At 41.7% G+C, this 11,451-nt stretch overlaps 2 protein-coding genes and 1 long non-coding RNA gene across 3 annotated transcripts; 2 read left to right on the forward strand and 1 right to left on the reverse strand.

The window, feature by feature from the left end:
* The first annotated feature begins 217 nt into the window (after positions 1 to 217).
* Positions 218 to 7,766, forward strand: LOC5513338 (b(0,+)-type amino acid transporter 1). The gene is made up of 10 exons (XM_001633558.3): positions 218 to 1,025; positions 2,442 to 2,567; positions 2,862 to 2,961; positions 3,165 to 3,209; positions 3,394 to 3,517; positions 3,945 to 4,048; positions 4,340 to 4,436; positions 5,011 to 5,166; positions 5,615 to 5,792; positions 6,432 to 7,766. Exons 1-10 carry the CDS (start codon positions 503 to 505, stop codon positions 6,506 to 6,508), a joined length of 1,530 nt encoding a protein of 509 aa, XP_001633608.2. The 5' UTR covers positions 218 to 502; the 3' UTR covers positions 6,509 to 7,766.
* LOC116618805 lies at positions 4,226 to 5,115 on the reverse strand. The gene is made up of 2 exons (XR_004296348.2): positions 4,988 to 5,115; positions 4,226 to 4,479 (listed from the first exon to the last, which is right to left on the reverse strand). It is a non-coding gene; the product is annotated as an uncharacterized LOC116618805 (long non-coding RNA).
* A 496-nt stretch (positions 7,767 to 8,262) lies between the features above and the next one.
* LOC125559088 (collagen alpha-3(IV) chain-like) lies at positions 8,263 to 11,301 on the forward strand. The gene has a single exon (XM_048721027.1). It carries the CDS (start codon positions 8,263 to 8,265, stop codon positions 11,299 to 11,301), a length of 3,039 nt encoding a protein of 1,012 aa, XP_048576984.1.
* Positions 11,302 to 11,451: the final 150 nt, after the last annotated feature.

Consider the following 11,451-nt stretch of genomic DNA (forward strand, 5'->3'; position numbering starts at 1 on the left):
AAAAGATTAAACGTATTTTAGTTTTAAATCTGGTCATAGCCCACTCAACGATAATACTGCTAATTATCAAGAGACCATGATGTATATCATGCTTCAAATAACAATTTGGCGCTAAAACGGACGCATCTGATTGGACAGTATATCATGGTCTCTTGTAATTATACAAGACACGCGAATTATTTTATGGAAATTCACGCGAATGATGCAATAAAAGGCTTCGTGACGAAGCATGCCGTGGCCTCGTGCTGCTTCGAATAACAATTTGGCGCTAAAACGGACGTATCTGATTGGACAGTTTGGAGAGAATTACATTTGGACCAATCAGAGGAGGGGACTTGAGTCATGTTTGATTGGCTTCGCGGGAACCGGCTTCATTCACGTAATGTTTTGGTTCTAAAAGTCGTGTGTTCTTTCGATACGGTTTTAGCATTCATTCAAACCCCGGTCACATTTCTCGTGTACAACTTGGTAGTTATCCATTTTACGATCAACTATTCTTTCAATGGATTCCAATGAAGACGTTCTTGGTAACGGTTTTCCAGAGGAGAAGAAAATGATTCCCGATGACGAGGGATCATCTTCGAGCTCCGGTTCTACCGACTCGGAAAGAGGAAAAATCACCCTGAAAAAGAACATTACTATGGTCAATGGTATTGGAATCATAGCCGGCACAGTTATCGGTTCGGGGATCTTCATTTCCCCAACTGGAATCCAAAAAGAAGCCGGTTCAATCGGCCTGGCTTTGCTCATTTGGCTGGGTTGTGGGATATTGGCGATGTTGGGATGTCTTTGTTACGCCGAGCTTGGCGCTTTAGTCACTAAATCTGGGGCCGAATACGCTTATCTTATGGAGGCATTTGGCAGAATTCCTGCATATCTATTCGCCTGGACGTCCATTCTCATTATCCGCCCGGCCTCTGGGGCTATAATCGCGCTTATTTTCGGCGAATATGTGGCCAAACCTTTCTTCCCCGATTGCCCACCGCCTCCCGAAGTTGTGAAAATTCTAGCGTGTGTTTGTCTCGGTGAGTCAAAACTGAACTGTACTTTAAATGGCATAAAAAAACCTTACAAGAAACTAAAATATTCCTTCCTTAACTACTTAAATTGGTTTCTATTTATCATATCAAAGTTTTTCTATAATGTTTTTATTTTTGTTCTCAATCGTATACAAATAGACCTGTTTGTGTGAAAGACGTTGTGTTGAAAACGTGGCACGATTTTATTTATTTCTCTTACTAAGACCCGCTTGATTTCGCCGTCAAAAAACCCACCATCCGATTAAAAATTCAATTTCGTCATGCTTTGTTACTACGTGATTAATTTACTACAGTTTTTGTGTTTTATTGTAGTGATCTAGTCTCAAGAGAGATATATCTGGAACGTGTCTATAAAAAGCACGTGTTAAAAAAAGTTGTGATGAAAAAAATCAAGCGTGCTTCAATTTTTGTGCGAGTCTCCAAAAATCTTGGATATTTGATACCTGAGGGCTTCAATGTGACCTGAAAAAGATCTAAGCGGGGGAAATAATTGAAACAAATCGGTGTGTGTTATAGTGTGTTGTTTAATCAAGCAAGACACACTTTGGCGCGTTTAGTTCTTCTTGCATCATCTTTCGACCACAACCTAATTTAAAATTCAAATCGCTGATATAAATTATTTTTTCAATTTACTTATGCGTGGGAATCAGGAATTAGAGTTCTAATGGCTACATTTTATGGTGGTTTTGTTTGGCTACTATTCTATAACAAACACTATGAATAGTGTTTTGTGCGTGCCAGTATATTATTTGACATATACTTGAGCTAAAACTGCGTTACCATAGTGAAACTGCCTTTCATCGAGGCTTTATTTGCGTAATAGCTTTCCTGCTTGTTCTACTAGGTCAAGAAGTTTAAGTAAGATAGCTTTAAATCCCCATGGTTGGTTTCCTAAGTAAAGTGTGATGATTGGTGGTTCTGATATGTACTGTGCAGGGATTGCTTAACTATTAGAGTAGGTGGTGGACATTGATAAGTAGGAGGTGGAAGTTATTTTATCTTTTTAGTTCAATACTTTAAAAAAAGTAGCCGGCACTCTGTGGAAAATAGCTGGCTCTTTTCCGCCGGCCGCCGGGGCCTAATGAAACCCCTGCTGTATATATAGAAGGTTTTGAGGGGGGGGGGGGAGTTAACTCTGAAACAGGTGTTTCAATAAGCATTTTAGTCTTTTGGAATTAGCTCAAGATAGCTCTGAATTAGGGCCAATTTTTGTGCACAGCCCTCAAAATGTGAAGAAAATATCAAAATTATTGTGTTTGAGAAAAAACATTTTTATTCTGACTCCATGCAAACACTAGGTCGATCCGTTCAAATTTTTCAATCTTTTGGTATATGGTTGAGTCTTTAGTGAATCGGCTGAATTAAAAAATCCCTGCATATCTGTTTTTAATCTGTTTTTAGTTGTTGTTACTGGCGTCAACTGCTGGAGTGTCAAGTGGGCCACACGTGTACAGGATGTTTTTACCTATGCCAAGCTGCTTTGTATCGCCATGCTGACAATCACTGGCATCGTGGAGCTATGTCGTGGTAGGTAACACCCTTAAAGAGCCCTTTGTTATTGTTTCATCTTATACTGATACAAATTATCAGAAGAAATTAACCATAGAAAATACAATCTTATATAGGCTTATTTACAAAATTCAACTGGAAATATCTCAACAGATTTCTTGAATCATTGAAATAAAAAAAAAACTTATGTGCTCGACGTCAAGAGAATAAGAGATAACAAAAAGGGTGTGGTTAACATAAACTTTGACCCTCAAGGGATAGCTAAAGGAAGTGGTCTCTAGACTTTAACCACCTTCGATGTTTTTTCCCTAGGTAAGACAGAACACTTTCAAAATGGGTTCAGTGGCTCAACAACTAATATTGGACAAATCGGCCTTGCTTTCTACATTGGTCTCTGGGCTTTTGATGGATGGTGAGTTGATGAGTTACATGACTTCAACAAGGCCCTGCTTTATTCATTTTTTTAGTTATCCTATTATAGATATCCTATTTTAAAATAAATAAGAGAAAGAAACCAATGGTTAGGAAGGTTGCTGGTCTTATTTGCCAGCTTAGAAAGCAAAGTTTCTTTACAGCTACAGTGAAACTCGTGTTTATATGAGCAATTCTTTACAGGAACAATCTCAACTACTGCACTGAGGAAATGAAACACCCTGAAAGGTAGGTTGTATACATTTTTTTTTCATTATGCATTTTTGCCATTGGTATTCCAAATCATTGATAGACCCACTGTCATATGATGGAACACTAACATTGACTCTTGAAACAGTTCAAGTTGAAGTTACCCAAGTTAACTGTCTATACTGTGAACATGGCTAACCAAATTTCTGCCTGTCTATTTCAGGGATATGCCTCGTGCTATTATCATTGGTATCTCCCTCATAACTGTTTGCTATCTGTTGATTAATGTTGCATACATCACTGTGCTTGGAGCGTCTGGTATCTTGGAGTCTGAGGCTGTTGCCGTGGTAAGTCCATGCCCCCTATGTTGGGGACATACATAAGCCGCTGGGGACACTGGCCTGCTAACAATCTCATTATTGTAGGTTGCGTCATATCTACTGCATGTACACACTGATGTGTAAATTCAGTTGCATCTAAAGTGCATTAAAGTGCTTGTGTGGCAGTGTTAATTATCATTACCCAAACGCTCAACACTATTTCATTTTATGTATTTCGTAATAATGATATAACCTTAATTTAAAATGAGTGTAACCAAAATAACTATAGCTTAATTTGTAGCCCTAAAATACACACATACTATATATATATATGCTATGGAAAATAAAATAAAATGAGAGACACTGATTGGCCATCGTTTCAAGAGGCTCCAAAAGATGGGTTTTGGAAACAGTAAAAGTTTACCGGTTCACTTTTTGCTGTTGATGTTTTCAGAGTGTGGGTAACATGTATCTGGGACCAGTCAAGTGGATTGTCCCTCTGTTCGTAGCTGCATCTACCTTTGGCGCGGTAAACGGCATGGTCTTGACTAATGGAAGGTACGCAGTTATTACAGGTTCATACTAGACTGAAAAGTAACATGCATTTAAACATGCCTGCACGAGAAATTTGTTTCTCAATGGTCAGAACATCAAGACAGATTTTAAGAGTAAGTACGCAGCTGCTTTGTCTCCTATTATCTTTGTTCCTCAAAGAAGTTCTTTTTTTTTTCTCTATTCTTCTCGTTCTTTGTGTCGAGGTGCGGATATTGTTCATTTGCCCAATCAAATAAGAGCTGTGTACTGGCCCCTCTTGTTTTAAATCATTTTGTATTTTTGGTTGTTTTGTAGGTTGTTGTATGTTGCGGCACGCGACAACCTCATGCCTTCGCTGCTAGCCATGATCCACGTCAAACGGTTTACGCCACTTCCATCACTTCTCTTCACTGTAAGTTTGTTTCCTTTGCTTATACTTTGTCTTTTTCATTCCACTTAAAATAACATGAAAAGCCCTAGATGCAAAATCTGTTCTCATGGAAAATGTTGGGTGTATACCACCAGTAGTTCTTTATAAGAACCACTCCTTAATTAAATGCTCTGCAGGCTGCTGCTGAGGGCTTTCATTAACTTTCAGAGTAGGTGGTGGGGATTGATAAGTAGGGGGTGGAAGCTATTTTAAATTTTTACGTCAAATAAAACTTAAGTTGACATTTTTAAAAAGAAGCCAGCACTCGGTGGAAAAAAGCAGGCGCTTCCGCCGGCATGAAACCCTTGCTGCTGTTAATACCATATTTAAAATCTGTAGCCAGGATTTTTAATAGATTGGGGGGCCAAAAGGCTCTTTAAAGGCATTTCTTGTGTATTTTAGTTAAGGTCTCACAGGTTTACTGTATTTTTGGCTGCTAGAAGGGGGGGGGGGGGGGAGAGGGCCGGGCCCCCTGGGCCACCCCCTGGCTATGCTCATGCACTTGTATCATCTAATGATGACCTTTTAGTCACCTTTGCCAACCTCTTTTTCACAGACTCTTGTCTCAGTCATCATGTTGATCCCAGAAACAAGCAGTTTTACAACTCTTGTGGACTTCTTCAGCTTCGCTGCATGGCTTTTCTATGGTGGGACTTTCCTGTCTCTTCTTTGGCTGCGGTATAAGCGTCCAAATCAACACAGACCTTACAGGGTGAGTTAGTACTTATGGAAACTGATACATAGCAAAAATGCCTAAGGCACATTTTGCTAGGACCAGATAAGTGTTTTAATGTTTCTAACTCTGCTATTAGAAGCCCATCTTTGAAAAGGATACTTAGTGCATTAACTAGTTTTTGCCAAATATTATTTTCTATTTTCTCCACTTTGTCAGTTATTCAATGAAATTTCAAGAAACATCCCTGCAAACTTTTTAGAAGATGTAGAGGATATCTATCCTTAGGAGGAGTGCTATGTATTCATCCTGAGGGTGGGTGGGAGGGGGCTGATATGGGAAGCAGTTTTTGAGTTTGGGGGGGGGGGGGACAAGGTAAGACATAAGAGATATAATTTAGACATTTTCCTCACACCCCTTTCCCCTCCAGTCTCCTTCTTTGGTTAGGACCCTTTAGATGTTTTATCATTTCTTGCTTTGTTCACAGGTGTGGGTTGTGGTGCCCATCATTATGTCTATCTCTTCCATCTACCTAATCGTCGCCCCTATCACTGGAGACCCATTTGGCTCCCTCATAGCTCTGGCTGTCATCGCTGCTGGACTACCCTTCTATTTCTTGTTTGTGTACAGCAATCTTACCCCAAAATGGTTCCTCCGCATGGTTGGTAAGTCAAGCTTGAACACAGTGCATTGGGTTCCTACTTCTGTTGGCCAACCTCCAGGGGTTTCAGCATGTTTGCTGATCCAACATGCGCAAGGACTGCCTGGCCCCAAGCATGTGGGCTGGTGATCTCCACTCATATAATGGACATCTTTAGGACTAAAAATGGGTTTTATTGAGCTGTCCATCTAATGGAGTTTTTACTAAATTGAAGAATCAGAAATCAGTACTTTTAAAAGTGTTTGTTATCTAGAGGGATTGTCTCCTAAATTTAGGTCCGTTATGTATGGAGGTTCTACTTAAAGAGTAAATTGAAGAATCAGAAATCAGGACTTTGAAAGTGTTATCTAGAGGGATCTGTCGTTATGTATGGAGGTTTCACTGTACTGTTCATGTATTGTGTATTTTATTACCATTCCATAGATAAGAAATATAACTGATTCATCCCTTAGGGTATCCTCATAAAAAGCAACAATGTGTCTGACATTTTAAGTCTCTTATTATTTATATAATTGGTTTTAAATACTGATATCTGCTTATGATCATGTTTATCCCCCTGTAGAGATGTATGTAGGGTTGGCAGATCTCTAGTAAGTAAACAGTTCTCTGGCAAAACCTCATTAACCTGACCATTCTATTCCAGATTCCTTCACTGAATGGAACATGAAGGTTATGGACCTTGCTATGACGGACCCTGAAGAGGTACCTGTACCCTTCTAAATAAGCAGACCTTTCATCTTGGTAAACATGGCCAAAGAGAATATGGAGGAATAGTGGTTTCTGTATACTGTGAGAGGATTAAGCAATAATATTTTCATAATGTCATATGATATCAGACATTAGGAAATAGTTTTGCAGTGAACAGTATAGTCTATGAACAGGACTGTAAACGTGGATATTTTCATGCGACATATTTGTGCTTGATTTTTATAGAGCTAAAATTGAACATAAAACAATAAGAAGATAAAATAAATAATGTGCAATACATTAAATATTATATCAACATTTACAGTAGTACCTAAACTGAAGTATTATAGCCGTATTGCCACCAGTTTACTTCCGGTAAACTTTCGATTACGTAACAATCTCTGATGGTTTTTTAACAGAAAACGCGAAAAATATTTCAAAATTGTGAACGCAGTGTGTCTATTCGAAGTTTCTTTGAGGATGTGATTGATAATTTAGAGCGGATGGCCTGTTAAACACCACGGATTCTAATAGATTCTATTGTCTTTTAACGGTTGAGGTTTCCGTTGGACCTCTGGAAGTAGACTGGTGACAATGCGGCTTTAAGATGTTCAGGTTTAGCTACAGCTTAGAGCAAACTATAGTACACATCTATAGTACTTGGTGATGTGAAAGTGAGGTGTTTAATCCCTTCGTTTTTTCGTTTACCGCGAAGCCGAGACCAAATTGTTTTTACATTTTCTTATAAAAAGTATACAATATTATTTATCTTAAGTATGTAACTTATGTAATCAATTTTATTTACAGGGTAGAATAGGAAGTATATTTGCAAAACTAAGTTCAACACACCTAATTCTTTTTTTTTTTTTTTCGATTGAAGATTTTGCGATCTAGAATAACCAACTTAAGTATATTTTGAAAGGATGTTTCCATCTAGATCGCGAAATAACGAAAAAAGCTAAAAGCTAAAATGTGTAGTTCCGGAAAATACCCATACCCCCCTTCTCCCCCCCCCCCCCACCCCCACCCCCCCCATGGAGGGGATTAAAACTTGCGGGGAGGGAGGGGGGTTCAGACGCCCAGAAATTTTAACAGTTGCTAGATTTATTTATTTTTTTCCAGGGGTTTGGAAATTCCAGAGGGGTGAGAGGTCATACCTCCAACCGCCTCCAGGGGGAGGGGGGGGGGGAGGGTATGTATATTTTCTTGAACTACACAATTAGAATATAAGTTAAAATATCGGTTACTATTCAGCTTTAGTCGTAATAATAAAGATTTTTGAAGTTGCGTAGACATGAATTTCTTCTGTTTCTTCGCTATTACCTTCATGGCTGAATACCATACCCATATACCCCCATATATCCCCATATATCCCCATATACCCCCATATATCCCCATATACCCCCATATATCCCCATATACCCCCATATACCCCCATATATTTGCCAAGCACATGGTCTTTTCTTCAGACCCATAGCTAGGGTGTGGACGCTGCATCCTCTCACTTCTACTTTTCTTGGCCAACAATGCGTTGTTTCTCTTTAATGAAGAATCGAAAAATATCGCAGTCCGTACACAGCCTTTGAAATTTAAGCCCTTATTGCATAGTATAAGGCTTTACAGACATAAGGGCTATTGAAGGCTTTACAGACATAAGGGCGATTGAAAGATTTACAGACATAAGGGTGATTGAGGGCTTTACAGACATAAGGGCGATTGAGGGCTTTACAGACATAAGGGCGATTGAGGGCTTTACATGCATAAGGGCGATTGAAGGCTTTACAGACATGAGGGCGATTGAGGGCTTTACAGACATAAGGGCGATTGAGGGCTTTACAGGCATAAGTGCGATTGAGGGCTGTACAGGCATAAGGGCGATTGAAGGCTTTACAGACATAAGGGCGATTGAGAGCTTTACAGACATAAGGGCGATTGAAGGCTTTAAAGGCATAAGGGCGATTGAGGGCTTTACAGACATAAGGGCGATTGAGGGCTTTACAGGCATAAGGGCGATTGAGGGCTTTACAGGCATAAGGGCGATTGAGGGCTTTACATGCATAAGGGCGATTGAGGGCTTTACAGACATAAGGGCGATTGAGAGCTTTACAGACATAAGGGCGATTGAGAGCTTTAAAGACATAAGGGCGATTGAGGGCTTTACAGACATAAGGGCGATTGAGGGCTTTACAGGCATAAGGGCGATTGAGGGCTTTACAGACATAAGGGCGATTGAGGGCTTTACAAGCATAAGGGCGATTGAAGGCTTTACAGACATAAAGGCGATTGAGAGCTTTACAGACATAAGGGCGATTGAGGGCTTTACAGACATAAGGGCGATTGAGGGCTTTACAGGCATAAGGGCGATTGAGGGCTTTACAGACATAAGGGCGATTGAGGGCTTTACAGACATAAGGGCGATTGAGGGCTTTACAGACATAAGGGCGATTGAGGGCTTTACAGGCATAAGGGCGATTGAGGGCTTTACAGACATAAGGGCGATTGAGGGCTTTACAAGCATAAGGGCGATTGAAGGCTTTACAGACATAAGGGCGATTGAGGGCTTTACAAGCATAAGGGCGATTGAAGGCTTTACAGACATAAGGGCGATTGAGGGCTTTACAGACATAAGGGCGATTGAGGGCTTTACAGACATAAGGGCGATTGAGGGCTTTACAGACATAAGGGCGATTGAAGGCTTTACAGACATAAGGGTGATTGAGGGCTTTACAAGCATAAGGGCGATTGAAGGCTTTACAGGCATAAGGGCGATTGAGGGCTTTACAGACATAAGGGCGATTGAGGGCTGTACAGGCATAAGGGCGATTGAAGGCTTTACAGACATAAGGGCGATTGAGGGCTTTACAGACATAAGGGCGATTGAGAGCTTTACAGGCATAAGGGCGATTGAAGGCTTTACAGACATAAGGGCGATTGAGGGCTTTACAGACATAAGGGCGATTGAGGGCTTTACAGACATAAGGGCGATTGAAGGCATTACAGGCATAAGGGCGATTGAAGGCTTTACAGGCATAAGGGCGATTGAGGGCTTTACAGACATAAGGGCGATTGAGGGCTGTACAGGCATAAGGGCGATTGAGGGCTTTACAGGCATAAGGGCGATTGAGGGCTTTACAGACATAAGGGCGATTGAGGGCTGTACAGGCATAAGGGCGATTGAGGGCTTTACAGGCATAAGGGCGATTGAGGGCTTTACAGACATAAGGGCGATTGAGGGCTTTACAGACATAAGGGCGATTGAGGGCTTTACAGACATAAGGGCGATTGAAGGCTTTACAGGCATAAGGGCGATTGAGGGCTTTACAGACATAAGGGCGATTGAGAGCTTTACAGGCATAAGGGCGATTGAAGGCTTTACAGACATAAGGGTGATTGAGGGCTTTACAAGCATAAGGGCGATTGAAGGCTTTACAGGCATAAGGGCGATTGAGGGCTGTACAGGCATAAGGGCGATTGAGGGCTTTACAGGCATAAGGGCGATTGAGGGCTTTACAGACATAAGGGCGATTGAGGGCTTTACAGACATAAGGGCGATTGAGGGCTGTACAGGCATAAGGGCGATTGAGGGCTTTACAGGCATAAGGGCGATTGAGGGCTTTACAGACATAAGGGCGATTGAGGGCTTTACAGACATAAGGGCGATTGAGGGCTTTACAGACATAAGGGCGATTGAAGGCTTTACAGGCATAAGGGCGATTGAGGGCTTTACAGACATAAGGGCGATTGAGAGCTTTACAGGCATAAGGGCGATTGAAGGCTTTACAGACATAAGGGTGATTGAGGGCTTTACAAGCATAAGGGCGATTGAAGGCTTTACAGGCATAAGGGCGATTGAGGGCTTTACAGACATAAGGGCGATTGAGGGCTGTACAGGCATAAGGGCGATTGAGGGCTGTACAGGCATAAGGGCGATTGAGGGCTTTACAGACATAAGGGCGATTGAGGGCTTTACAGACATAAGGGCGATTGAGAGCTTTACAGGCATAAGGGCGATTGAAGGCTTTACAGGCATTAGGGTGATCAAGGGCTTTACAGGCATAAGGGCGGTTGAGGGCTTTACAGACATAAGGGCGATTGAGGGCTTTACAGACATAAGGGCGATTGAAGGCATTACAGGCATAAGGGCGATTGAGAACTTTACAGGCATAAGGGCGATTGAGGGCTTTACAGGCATAAGGGCGATTGAGGGCATTACAGGCATAAGGGCGATTGAGGGCTTTACAAGCATAAGGGCGATTGAAGGCTTTACAGACATAAGGGCGATTGAGAGCTTTACAGACATAAGGGCGATTGAGGGCTTTACAGGCATAAGGGTGATTGAGGGCTTTACAGGCATAAGGGCGATTGAGGGCTTTACAGGCATAAGGGCGATTGAAGGCTTTACAGACATAAGGGCGATTGAGAGCTTTACAGACATAAGGGCGATTGAGGGCTTTACAGGCATAAGGGTGATTGAGGGCTTTACAGGCATAAGGGCGATTGAAGGCTTTACAGACATAAGGGCGATTGAGGGCTTTACAGACATAAGGGCGATTGAGAGCTTTACAGGCATAAGGGCGATTGAAGGCTTTACAGGCATTAGGGTGATCAAGGGCTTTACAGGCATAAGGGCGGTTGAGGGCTTTACAGACATAAGGGCGATTGAGGGCTTTACAGACATAAGGGCGATTGAAGGCATTACAGGCATAAGGGCGATTGAACACTTTACAGGCATAAGGGCGATTGAGGGCTTTACAGGCATAAGGGCGATTGAGGGCATTACAGGCATAAGGGCGATTGAAGGCTTTACAGACATAAGGGCGATTTAGGGCTTTACAGAAATAAGGGCGATTGAGGGCATTATAGCCTCCGCGTCTCTAAACGTTAGAAACTGAGACTGAATCCCTAAGACTCGCGGGTTTCCTGTGGTCGACAGGGCCTGTGTTTCTTTTCTGCTGCCTTCTGGGCAAAGTGATTCC

Source organism: Nematostella vectensis, chromosome 13 (genome assembly GCF_932526225.1).
Source record: "Nematostella vectensis chromosome 13, jaNemVect1.1, whole genome shotgun sequence".
In the NCBI taxonomy this organism is placed as follows: Eukaryota; Metazoa; Cnidaria; class Anthozoa; order Actiniaria; family Edwardsiidae; genus Nematostella; species Nematostella vectensis.